The 12,321-nt window shown below is 43.1% G+C and overlaps 1 protein-coding gene across 1 annotated transcript in view; it reads right to left on the minus strand.

Annotated features, from left to right (window-relative positions):
* The window catches only part of nwd2 (NACHT and WD repeat domain containing 2), a gene marked incomplete at both ends in the record, with an annotated part of 95,879 nt that overhangs the window by 15,594 nt on the left and 67,964 nt on the right, over positions 1-12,321 (minus strand). The window contains 4 exons of the mRNA XM_080742032.1: positions 1,752-1,982; positions 2,609-2,967; positions 6,179-6,329; positions 9,388-9,591. Coding sequence (XP_080598158.1) covers positions 1,752-1,982; positions 2,609-2,967; positions 6,179-6,329; positions 9,388-9,591 — 945 coding nt within the window. The remainder of the gene's footprint in view (positions 1-1,751; positions 1,983-2,608; positions 2,968-6,178; positions 6,330-9,387; positions 9,592-12,321) is intronic.

Genomic DNA, 12,321 nt, shown 5'->3' on the forward strand with positions numbered 1-12,321 from the left:
GTGGCTTAGAGGGGAGTTTAAGAATCCCAAGTGGGAGGTCATCCTGGAATATTGACAGTAAACGGTAGGTTCCGTACGGAACCATTGTTTACTTAGATATGGAAGGATGACCTCCCACGTAATGCCCCTCTGTTTCACTGAATGTGGCAGAGAGTGGTATTAAGAGGATGTTACTTCCGCCTCCGGGGGCTTATATAGCCTGGAGGCGGGTCACTCCGGTTTGAGTGACAGGCCCTTCCTACCTACGTTAGTACGGGAGCTGAAGTAGTTTCTCTGAATGATCGCCAGGGGGCGTCATTACCCAAGTGGGAGGTCATCCTTCCATATCTAAGTAAACAATGGTTCCGTACGGAACCTACCGTTCTCTCGCAATAATAAAAATCAAAATATTTTTTTCAAAAATATAGATTTTTTTTTTTTGTGGAAAATGATGATGTCACAAGACGATGGATTTCTGAACTTCCCACAGCTCTCCTAAGAGACTTGGACCGAGTAGAAACAAATTGTGCTATTTTATTATGAACATTAGTGAGGACCTATTATATGAAGATGTGTTGAAAAGTGGCAAAGTCCTCCTTTAAGTATTATTTTATCTGCAAGCAAATCTGCAAGCTAACAATGCTCGCAACTTTTAAAGGTCAATCATATTGCATCCTTAATCCTATGTCTAAAATAATGTGGTCTTGCAAGACGGGAACGTCTTGACATCTATTACAAAGGTTGGAGGGGTCGGGCCATGGACATCTGCTGTGGGTACATGGCCCTGATGCACCTCGGTATCCAGATGGCACACATAAGCCTGACCAGGGAGTGAACAGAGAACACGAATCCATACGTAAGCATATCGTCGTTGTCGGGTGAAAACCTTGTATGTCCAAAACCGTTCTTTTTGCATCTATCGTTAAAAATGATTTAAACTAGTGAAAACAGCAGATCTACAAGCACACAACGCCTTGTTGTGTGCTTGTAGATCGGCTGTTTTCACTACTTTTGTGCGACAGCCTTGTATGATGAAGCAGGGCTTTACTTTGCGAAAGAACGTACACGTTTGAAACTTGGAGATACGAGGTTTCCACCCGACAACGACGATATGCACACATGCATTAAGCACACACACAAAAAAAAGAGATTCACATGGAAACAGTGTGGCTCCAACGTGGATGTCAGTATTTTTTACACATCAAGTTTAATTAATTTAGGTAAAAACGCAAAAAGTAAAAATATGGAGATAAGAGGTTTCTGCCCGACAGCAACGATTGTGTCAAAAATAATTAGTGGTGGTACTTCTGTGGCATACTATAGCAGTGTGAATACAGAGTTTGGTCTTGATTGGTCCAGCAGTTTGCAAGATTACCGCCAGACAGACAGCCAGACAGGCAGACAGACAGACAGACAGACAGACAGACAGACAGACATGCAGATCTACTTTTGTAGATGCAGGTGCATAGGCAGCCTGCCTTTGGGCTCGCTTGAACTTAGGAGACGCGGAGGTGGACTAACTTGGCGAACGCACGGATGGACATTGGCATGGCATTTGATGTGAGGAAGCAGAGAAAAAGAAAGATTAGACAAAGAGAGACAGGGAGAGATAGAGAGAGAGCAGGTGGTGGGATCATAAAAACCAAACACACAAACAAGCGCATAAATGTTAAGTACAAGCGCGGCCTTCATTGTACTCCAACCTGATCAAAGCTCCACCGTGTCCCAACTAACACCGTCTCCCCGGTATAAACACCGATCCACTAAATCACCTGTTTGGCTACTTCGGCCAGCAGCAGCGTCTTCCCGGTGCAGGGACCCCCGAACACCACCAGGGGGCTCATGCGGCTCCCCTTGGACGGCAGCAGGTACTCCTGGATGTAATCCAGCGACTCGCTCTTGTACACGTAGAAGGAGGCGAACGTCTTGCACAGGGACAGGTGCTGCACGACCTCGTCGTACAAGGGGTCCGTCTCCGTGTCGAAGTTCTGCTGCACGGTGGCCTGGGTGTAGGGAAGGGGACGACAATCGTTGTAATGTATCGTGAAATTGTCCTCCGTCATGCACTAGGATGAATTGGCTTTTGTTGAGCTGCGAAATCAGTAGCACTTAAACCCTCTGTGCTTGTTAAAACGGACCTTAGTTAGGGAAAGTTAGCCGTGTCTTTGACCAATCTGGGTCAAAGACACGTGTCTACTACACACAATTATGGTTTAGTGATGAGTCATCACTTTTCACTGTTTTTTTGGGGGCTGTTTTTAGCCCAAGGAAAGGTTTTATGCAAAATGAATGCTTGCATTGTATTCAGAATCATGAAAAACAGCGAGATTGACCCCTCACATGCTACTTTAAACAGATGTATTTCTTGTATTATTTTCCTCTATAGTAAAGTCAATGAGATCCCAACTTTGATTCCCACAAAGTTTCCCAAGGGAGCTGAGTCGATTGGTCAAAGACTCGGCTAACTTTCCCTAACTACCTGTTAAGAGCGCATTTGGTATTTCTCTCTACACAAGTCGATCCGCTGAAAATAGCCGATCTACAAGCTCACACCGTGTTGCGACTCTGCAACTCTCCTTGAATGGCGCTGGTCATGACATGTAATGGTCACATCGTCCCCAGTCCCTACCTGGATGATGTCCACCATGTCCTCATAGAACTGCTTGCACAGGCCCTCCACGTAGTGGCTCTCCACCTCCTGGGAGTAGCCCAGCTTCATGTCGCAGTGCGTGACCGAGGAGTAGACGCGCAGGTTGGAGGCGGCCACGATGGTGGGGATGAACTCGTCGCGCACCTTCAGCAGGCGCTCGTAGGCCTCCTGGTTGCGCATGACGCGGTCGGCGCTCACCACGATGTCCATGTAGCGGGCCATCTCGGGCAGCTTGGCGAATCGGTCGAAGTTGGAGATCTTGCGGATGTAGCACACGCACTTCTTGAGGAATGCCGGGGTCTGCTTGCCCAGGGCGAAGTCGAGTTCGTCTTCCAAGGCTGAAGAAAAACGAGAAATGAAAGCTGCATGAAAACTTCATACGTAATCAGCTTCTCCTTCTGTTAGCCAGTGGCTCTCAAAGTGTGTTTGTGTGGCACATCCTGGCACAATAAAAAAAAAAATATATATATATATATATATATCGGATGGGTGCTATGCGACCTTGACATGGAAAAGTTTGAGAATGACTGCTGTAAGCAGCTTGATAGGGTGATGCTGAATGCTGATGCACTGCTTCCAAAGCTATCTCTCACATATACATGGGATTTATCGTGTTAAGCAAAGATGAATACATTTGGAGGATGAATTAGGAGGATGAAGCTGGCCGGCCACTGCCACAGACATCGGGAGCTCCCGGCCAGCAGGCTGGTCCTGTGGGAACCAACGTGCGGGCATCGATCGCGAGGACGTTCCGCGTTAACGTATGTGGACGTCCTGAAGAAGGATGCGGGAGCTGAAAGCTCTTCGGAGCTGGCCGGGTGTATGGAGAACCGGAACGATTGGAGACTCCGATGGAAGCTCGTCTGAGGACGACCGAGAGAATACATAGATAGAGCAGGGGTTTTCAACGTTTTCAGGCCAAGGACCCCTTAGTTGAGAGAGAGATGAAGCAGGGACACCCACAACCTTATCATAGATTCCATATAGTTTCATTGTTTGACAGCACGATCATCAGTGTATTTTGGATTCATGTTAATGTGGGTTTTCAGATATATAATATAACCACTTGAACCGTCAATACTTAATAAACTTGACTTTTCACTGTACTTAGTCTGTTCTTTCCCCCCTCCAAAGCTCTTTGCCAAATAATAGCCGATCTACAATTGTAGATCTGCTATTTTTGGCTAAAGTTCTCAGAATATGGATGCTTGGGTTCAACTCAAGTGGTTAAATATAAAAAAGGGGGGAAAACAAGTTTCTATCACAAAAGATTTGGAGGACCCCCTGTAGTAACTCTGAGAACCCCCTAGGGGTCCCGGACCCCCTGTTGAAGACCCCTGAGATAGAGTCCTCTTGAGCCTTGCTTAACTCACTTAGCGCCGGTCGACTCCTAGATCGACTATGTTATTATGGACGTCCCTGCCGATCGACTTTAATCGACTTTTATATAAAAGCATTGTTTAAGCTTTTATTTGGGTTAATAGACGGAGCAAATCGGTTTCCTTACCTTCAGCTGGTAATAACACGAGACCGTGAAAAAAAAAGGATACGATTATGACATCACCGCTAAACCAGGCCTTCCTGTTTACAATAGCCTAAGGTGTGTGGCGTCTGTATACGATCCGCTGCCCAGACCGATGGTGGTTTAGACGATCAAGCACGAATTGAACAGGATTGAGCACAGATGGCGGGCCGCTGATCCCCTATTGTGAATCAATGGAGCGACGTCACTTTCCCATCCTTGAAACGTGGTTTAAACATGGTTTCTTCTGAAGGTTTTAGTGTTACGATGGCGCACTCTAGTGGTCTTTTTGTGGTGGTTTATCATCATGGCTTTGAAAACAATGAAATTATACCCTATCATGTTGATCAAATATAGCTATTTCCCGGCAGTTTTAGCGCACATCCATATTTTAAGTTTGCAGGGATTAAGCACAAACAAGGCTGATAAAATCACATAAGCCGGCATTGCTGAGCTTTCATCGCCGAACTGTTTTAAGTTTCATACTCAGTTAACCAAAATAACCCTGGCGGCGTCCCTATTCTGGGGTCAACATTCAAGCTAGCAATGTGTCACGTTGTGAGCTTTATAGATTAAGGTGAAGAGATTTGATGTGGGGGGGGAATCGAGTAGAGCCTTGGGGGCCCCCATGTGTTTTTCTTTGAAGAATAATAACACAATGGAATTTAAATATCCTTAGAAGTCTTGCATAATTCATAAGCAGGCATGTTTCTTTTTAGATAATTTGTTTTGGAATTTCAGTGCCTTGGGTCTTAATCATGCCTGCTTGGGCCCCCCAAGCTGCCAAGTTTAAGAGCAAATGTATAATATGGTGCTTTACAAATAGTTAGCGAGACTCAAATGGACAACTTTGAGGAAAAGTAATTGGCAGTTTTCTAGTGTTCTTTATCCACAAGTTTCCAACGTCCCATCGTGCATTGTGCAGAAGGTGTGCGGCGGTTCCGGCAGCCTAGAGTGATCTACAAGCTCACGACGGTTGCATCTGCGACACGACGTGAGCTTGTATGTCTGCTGTTCTCCGGATGTGTCCCACACATAATTCTACAGTAAATTCTTGCGGAAACAGGTGACCCCTGTAAATCTTCTCAAAATACAATAATACAGCATGTGGCTCATTAACGGCTTTCATCTGTCAATAGCTAGCCTCCTCTACTGCATAATGATGAGTGCGATATTAAACAGAATGAGTGATGATGAATAGAGAGGGGAAAACAGGCTTTCAAATGAAGCTATAATTGCATAATTAATGTCATTGTGATACCATTCTGCCTTTTGCATTTCTGAATAATCGGAACGATAAATAGGCATGTTAATGATTCATGTAGCAAAATACATCCTGTGAAATCACAATGGAATAATTGAAAATATTGAAAAGTTAAGAAGTGTCCGCACCCAATAGAACAACGCATGCGTGTATCGATGACAAAGCTACCGGTGTTATTATAGTTTACCAAAGCTATCAAAATAACTAAAACAGGAGTTAACAGGAATTATTATGAAAAAAATAGAACTATATTGTGTAAACGAACAACAATTATAGAGAAAATGACTGGTTTTAATCAGCCAAAAATCTTCAAAAATAGCACAAAAAACTAGCTCACAATGTCCCACGATGCGACACATGTGAGCTTGTACATATGCTATTTTTGCTATTTTTCTGAATCTCAACCCTGACTAATCTTTTACAACACCTAATACTAAGACTAAAATGAATCAAAACTAAACTGATTCAAGCCTAACTAAACTAGCAAACCCACTTTAAAAACGAACAAAAACTAAAAAAAAGTCAAAACTAAACAAAAAAATTAAAAACAAATTGGAAAAATCTGAAAATCACAACAACCTCGAAAGCTATTTTGTGAAGAGGAAAATGAAACGCAAACAACATCAAAAGGAATGAACTGTGAGGTTCGAGTAAAAAAAAAAAAAAAAACAGGAGTGTGTTAGCCCTGGAACTAACCAGAGCAAAGGAATGAACTGAGAGGTTCGAGTAGTGAAAGAATCAGCATGTGAGCCCTGGAACTAACCAGAGCAAAGGAACTTCTTGGCCTGAGGGCTCTGCATGGTCCCTTTCTCTTGGAGCTGCAGCACGGCCGTTCGCAGGATCCTCTTGATCTCCTCCGACACGTTCCTCCAGGCCTTGTCGCTCTTGGTCTTGGCTGCACTGCTTGACTCCATCTGTGGAGTACAGGCGCACAGCTTGGCTTTCAACTGCACTGTGTCACCAGCTACTGTACTCCACACACAAGGCCACAATGCTGTACAATTGAACTGTACCAGAATGAAATGTTTTATTATTTTTATTATTATTATTAAATAGTACATTATAATGTTGCTGTCCATATTCTAGCTATTTCTTTTCGTAAATTAGCGCCCTACAGAATCAGAATCAGAAACACTTTATTGCCAAATGCGTCACAAGGACACACAGGAATTTGTTGTGGTGTTACAGCACAGATAAAAACACACACACACACACACACACACACACACACACACACACACACACACACACACACACACACACACACACACACACACACACACACACACACACACACACACACACACACACACACACACACACAGAACACATTTAAGACAAGACACTCAGGACATGATATAACCCATAATAAAAACTAAAATATACGTAAAACATCATTAGTCTTTAAAAATCAGTGGAATAAAAACTAGCTAACAAGAACAACGGGGGGTGGTGGAGAGGTCCTTCCTCCTCCACGGCCCATCATATTGCAGCGTCACACATAAGCATCAAAAATAGCAGATCCACAAATGAGCTTGTAAATCTGATACTTTAGAATTTGAATCTTGAAAAGTTGACAGTTTTGAAATTTTTTGGTTTCCACCCGACAGAGATGACATAATATTAAATGATATCATATTATTAGAGTATAGTACGTTGCACTTTATATTATCAATTAATATAAAATAAAATGTTACCTTAATCAAATAAGGCAATAATACAGATTGGTTTTGTTACTTAATTCAACCATCTGTCATACGGTTTGGCAGAGAGAGGCAGAACCGTCAGCTTCGCAGGCAGCTAGTTCTAATGATTGAATAGACTGTACCAGACTGCAGAACTCTGGCATGCTGTGTTAAAAGGTCTAGCAGAGTGGAGACGTCTCTGACAGCTAATGACAAGCTGCCCGTGCAACTCAAGAGGAACACACAGCAGGATTACCATGTACCAGTAGCTTTTAGCACAAAGCAGGGGGTTGCTTTAGTTTCTCCGTAAACCCTGACGCGAGAAGACAGACATAAGGAATTTAATGTACAGACAGTCTTGTGGCTGAATGACTTTTACTAGATAGTTTACAAGTGCATTAAAAATGCCCTTTCCTTTGGTGTGAAGGTGAAGTCAAGTAAACAGCAGGTGCAATACCATAGCTGTCACTGAAGATAAAGCTCCACACAAACTCCGACCAAGGCATTTTTGGTTTGCCTTGATTGGTTTGTCTTGTATGTGTTATATCATATGGTTGTTGTCGGGTGGAAACCTTGTATGTCCAAAACCGTTTGTTTGTATTTGTCATTTTACAAACGATTTAAACTAGTGAAAATAACCGATCTGCAAGTGCAAAACGCCTCGCTTCGCAAGGCTTTGTGTGCTTGTCATTTCAAAACAAAAATACTTGGCCTATTTAATGTAATAATCATAATAATTTAGTCCCCACTACTTTGGGGTATATTTGTTTTTGTCACTGCACATTTGCACAAATGAGAAATGTGTCAACCTGCATTTACCCATGCTAAATGCGAGAGCTATTAATACAGTAAGAGTTGAAAGACGTGAAGTAGACAGTCAGTTTGACTTATTGTCCAGCTTTCTTTTTTTTTTGTAAGATAAACATTGCAATAATGACTGTCTATATCCCTGAAGTACAAATAATGATCAAACAGTGATTGGATATCACACGCTCTGAGACTCCAACAGTGCATCAATATTGATCATAAATCATGACTAGAATGGCATTCTTTTTTTCTTTCTAATAACAGAACAATAAACATCAATATTCAGGACAGAAAATGTTATTGTAGTCGATGCGAGGGGGGAGTTGGGGGTGTCCGTAAGGCACTGTTTCTCAGCGTTGGGTCTGGGGACCACCAGGGTATCCAAATGGACACTTACGGGGTCTGTAATATTGAGAAATGGCTACATTTGGTTCCTATCAAGGAAGATCAAAGAAGGAATGGACACCGACGTCATTTTAGGCTCCATGGCCATCCGCCATGACACTTTGGGTGGCGGAAGTGGCACCGGAGGTTCGGTGAATAACATTAGCGGTGCCACTTCCGCCACCCAAAAGTGTCCATGCGCCCAAAAGGCGCATGGACCGTGGTGTGCCAACTTCCGGGTGGGTGTCTTCTCCTTCTTTGAGCCTTCTTCAATTTCTTGGTTCCTATCAAAAGGAAAAAGCTATTCATGGGTTGTAGTCCTAAACCGGCCATATTGAGGACCAACACAGGTGTTCAATTTGTCTGATTGGCATAGAACCAATGTTCAACGTTAATCAAAACACCTGTGTTGGTCCTCAAAATGGCTGGTGTAGGACTACAAATGCAACCCATGAATTCTCAAACTGAAAAGCTACTAGGATTATCATAGTTAGCTAAAACTATAGGATTGTACAGTGTAGTTTGCGTGTTCCAAAGATTAAATTGGTATCAAATGGGGGTCTGGGGCCTAACATTGTCGGGAAGAAACCTTGTAATCTGCATATTTCAACTTTTTAGGTTGATATTTTCCAACATAAATGAATGCCCTACTTCCTCATACAAGAATGTCAGTGGTGAAAACTAGAAAGGTGCAATTCAGTTTGTGCCATGCTCGTACAGCTCCTATTCTTGAACATGTTTTGAAAAGCCTTGACATTGTGAGAACTAACTGATTTCGTAGAAGGTGTTTCGTCACTGTCGAGCAGAAACCTTGTGACTCCAGGTTTCGAATGTGTACACTTTCTTCCTAAAGTAATGCCCTGCTTCATCATACAATGCTGGCGCACAAAACAAGTGAAAATAGCAGATCTACAAGCACACAACGCATCGCACCCCCCACAAAACTAGAGAAAATAGCAGATCTACGAGCACACAGCGCGAGGCGTTGTGTGCTTGTAGATCGGCCATTTTCACAATTCAAAAACGAACGGTTTTGGACAAGGTTTCCACCCGACAACAGCAATGACTTGACGAATCGGGCCCTGACCTGGTTGTTGGAGTTTTGGTAGTTCTTGAGCATGTGTTCTTTGGGTTTGAGGTAGTATGCCGGCGGCACAGAGTTCTCATCCCTGCAGTACCACTCCTCCAGGATGTGCGTGTCCAGCCCCGCCTCCACCGCCGCGTCCAGGATCATCTCAAACTCTGCCGACTCCACCTCCCCTGGCACGCGGATGCTGCCGTACTTCTCTCCCACCAGTCCCTAAAGGGCAGAAGAAATGAAGAACAGCGTTAGTTCTCGCAGGACACAAGAGTCTCGCTCGCCTCAGCGGTCGCTCAGCTCCTGTTCCTATTCCTCATTCACAGCTCTGCTGGTTTTTACGTAAGTCACACTGTCATACTCCAATCAGAGCTCATGCTCTATAAGGGAGGATTCTTTAAAGAGGTGGTGCCATAGTTTTGTACTTTTTCTGTTTTTCATGTGTCTAGGAGGTTGAAAGTACTTCATTAGACCCCCTGATGTGTTTTTTTTGTTGAGAAATGATGTATTCTTTTAGTATTTGTTTGTTTTCTCTTGGAGGCTGCCCCTTGTGGTCAAAAGTGTCAGTTAAAAAACACAGATACTGTGACACACACAGTATCAACTCCTCCCCAATTGCCATTCACCCAACACTGTGGGGTGTGGCTATATCAGCTGGGTCACCACCCACCATGCCATCCATGCATACTTAATGAACTGGGGGTGTGGCCACATAAAAACCCAATTTTAACTCTTTCTGTATACTTTTTTGGAAAAAATCTTCCTCCTAGTATAATCATAATACCTGATAATCATGTTTTAGAGGGGGGGGGGGGGGGGGGGGGGGGGATCATGGCACCACCTCTTTAAATACGTCTTGAATTCACTAGCTCTGCTTGTCTTGCTGCCTAACCCGCTGCTGCTTAGCTGCCTCCTCCACCCCAGCCTCCACCTTTTGGCATAGGCTCAAATACTTGTGATTTTATGTCTGCTAATTCAAGGCAGCTAATAGGTAAATGTATTGCTATTGTACTGCTATTGTATCACTCCTGAGCAGTCGACTAGAACAGACAAAGGAAGCGAGAGAAAGCAGAGGAGATTGAGGGATGGAGGGAGCCAGTTAAAGTAGAATGAACACTGATTATTATCATCTCTAGAGATGTTTTGATGTCTAAGAGAGAGAGAGAGAGAGGGAGGGAGAAAGAATGGCGGAGAAAGAATGGGCGAGAGCAAGAAGCAGAATATTTGTACGTTTACCATCAACAAACACCTAAATAATGTATGTGGGGATACGTTAGACATACCTGAAAGACAGGGGACAGGCCACTGTGTCAAGGCAAACAGGCAGTCAAAGACTTATATACGTACAAGCACAACCTTGCTTTTTTATTTTTAAATGAAATATGATGAATAATGATGAACATTTTCAATGAACTGAATGTAACGCAACTTGTGGGGAGGTTGTCTAACTGCGTAGAGGAGCTGGAAAGGATTCAGTGTATGGAAAGGAGAATGGTGTACACAACACATACTGTTTTTGCTAATGGGTATTTCTGTGCTGGGGTTATCACGGTCATCCTAAAAAAGCACAGGGACTGAAGTCTGGTGTGTTGCCATAATTCCAAATTCTTTTTATAGATATTTTGGGCCTTTTCTGCCATTATTGATGGCACACAGTAGAGAGTGAGACAGGAAACAGGGAGAGACACGCAGCAAAGTCCGTCGGACCCGGGAACTGAACCTGCAACTCACTGTCAGGCTGCGTTAAAGACTATTATGTCGTCGTTGTCCGATGAAAACCTTGTATGTCCAAAACCGTTCGTTTTGCATTTATCATTTTAAAAATTATTTAAACTAGTGAAAACAGCCGATCTACAAGCACACAACGCCTCGCGGTGCGAGGCGTTGTGTGCTTGTAGATCTGCTGTTTTCACTACTTTTGTGTCACAGCCTTGTATGATGAAGCAGGGCTTTACTTTGCGAAAGAACGTACAAATTTGAAACTTGGAGATACGAGGTTTTCCACCCGACAACGACGATGTGGTATGCGGATTAGCCGCTTGGACAGCTGCGGCCCAGGATTCTGTATTCTTAAGCCTAATTTATAATTCGCTGCAAGATGCTCCACGTCACCAGAAAAAGCCTACCTACAATCTCGCAACGTGTCACGGAAGCAACACGCTGTGAGTTTGAAGGAAGTTTTTCCCGATTTGTGGTGTGACACCGTAATTAATAAAGTATGAACCTGGCATCAGTGTTAATTTTTTCAGCAAATTAGTGACTCTTGAATAACACACCATTTACTCTTAGTCCTGTCTTAGTCTTCTGAAATAGTTTGTCTAGTCTAGTCTTAGTCGACTATATCAAAACATTTTAGTCTTAGTCTTAGTCTTTTGGGATTAGTCCTAGTCTTTTAGTCTTTGTCTTTTAGGATAGGTTTTTAGGCTAAATATAACCACATAATTCTGAACAAGTCATTGTCTTCTACTGCCTGTTACTAAACCATACATAAAAGATGTATTTGGCTTTCATTTCATTGCAGTTACATACCAGTGTTAATTTTTACAGCCATAGAATTAGAAATAATAGTCTTAGTCTTCTGAAATAGTTTTAGTCTTGTCTAATCCTATCGACAAAATATCAAAATCTTGTAGTCTTTGAGTCTTTTAGTCTTAGTCGACAAAATGAACACTGCCTGGCATCACACTTTGTCATCGTTATCATCATCATCGTCACCATTGCTATTGCAATCGCTATCAAACTGATCATCAAAGCCCCAACAACCATCTGCAATCTTCTCCAGTAATCTTAGTCAGCAGTGAGCACACTCATCCCGTCGGCCTGGTAATTGGGCATGGACAAAATTGGACTGGAAGCCTTTTCATCCGTCCATTATCTCCCTCTACATATTGCCTATAATATGGCCTCCGGGCGAAGAAAGGAAAAAAAACCTTCCTTCCTTTCTATTCCTCC

Source organism: Nannobrachium achirus (assembly GCF_963921795.1).
Source record: "Nannobrachium achirus genome assembly, chromosome: 14".
In the NCBI taxonomy this organism is placed as follows: Eukaryota; Metazoa; Chordata; class Actinopteri; order Myctophiformes; family Myctophidae; genus Nannobrachium; species Nannobrachium achirus.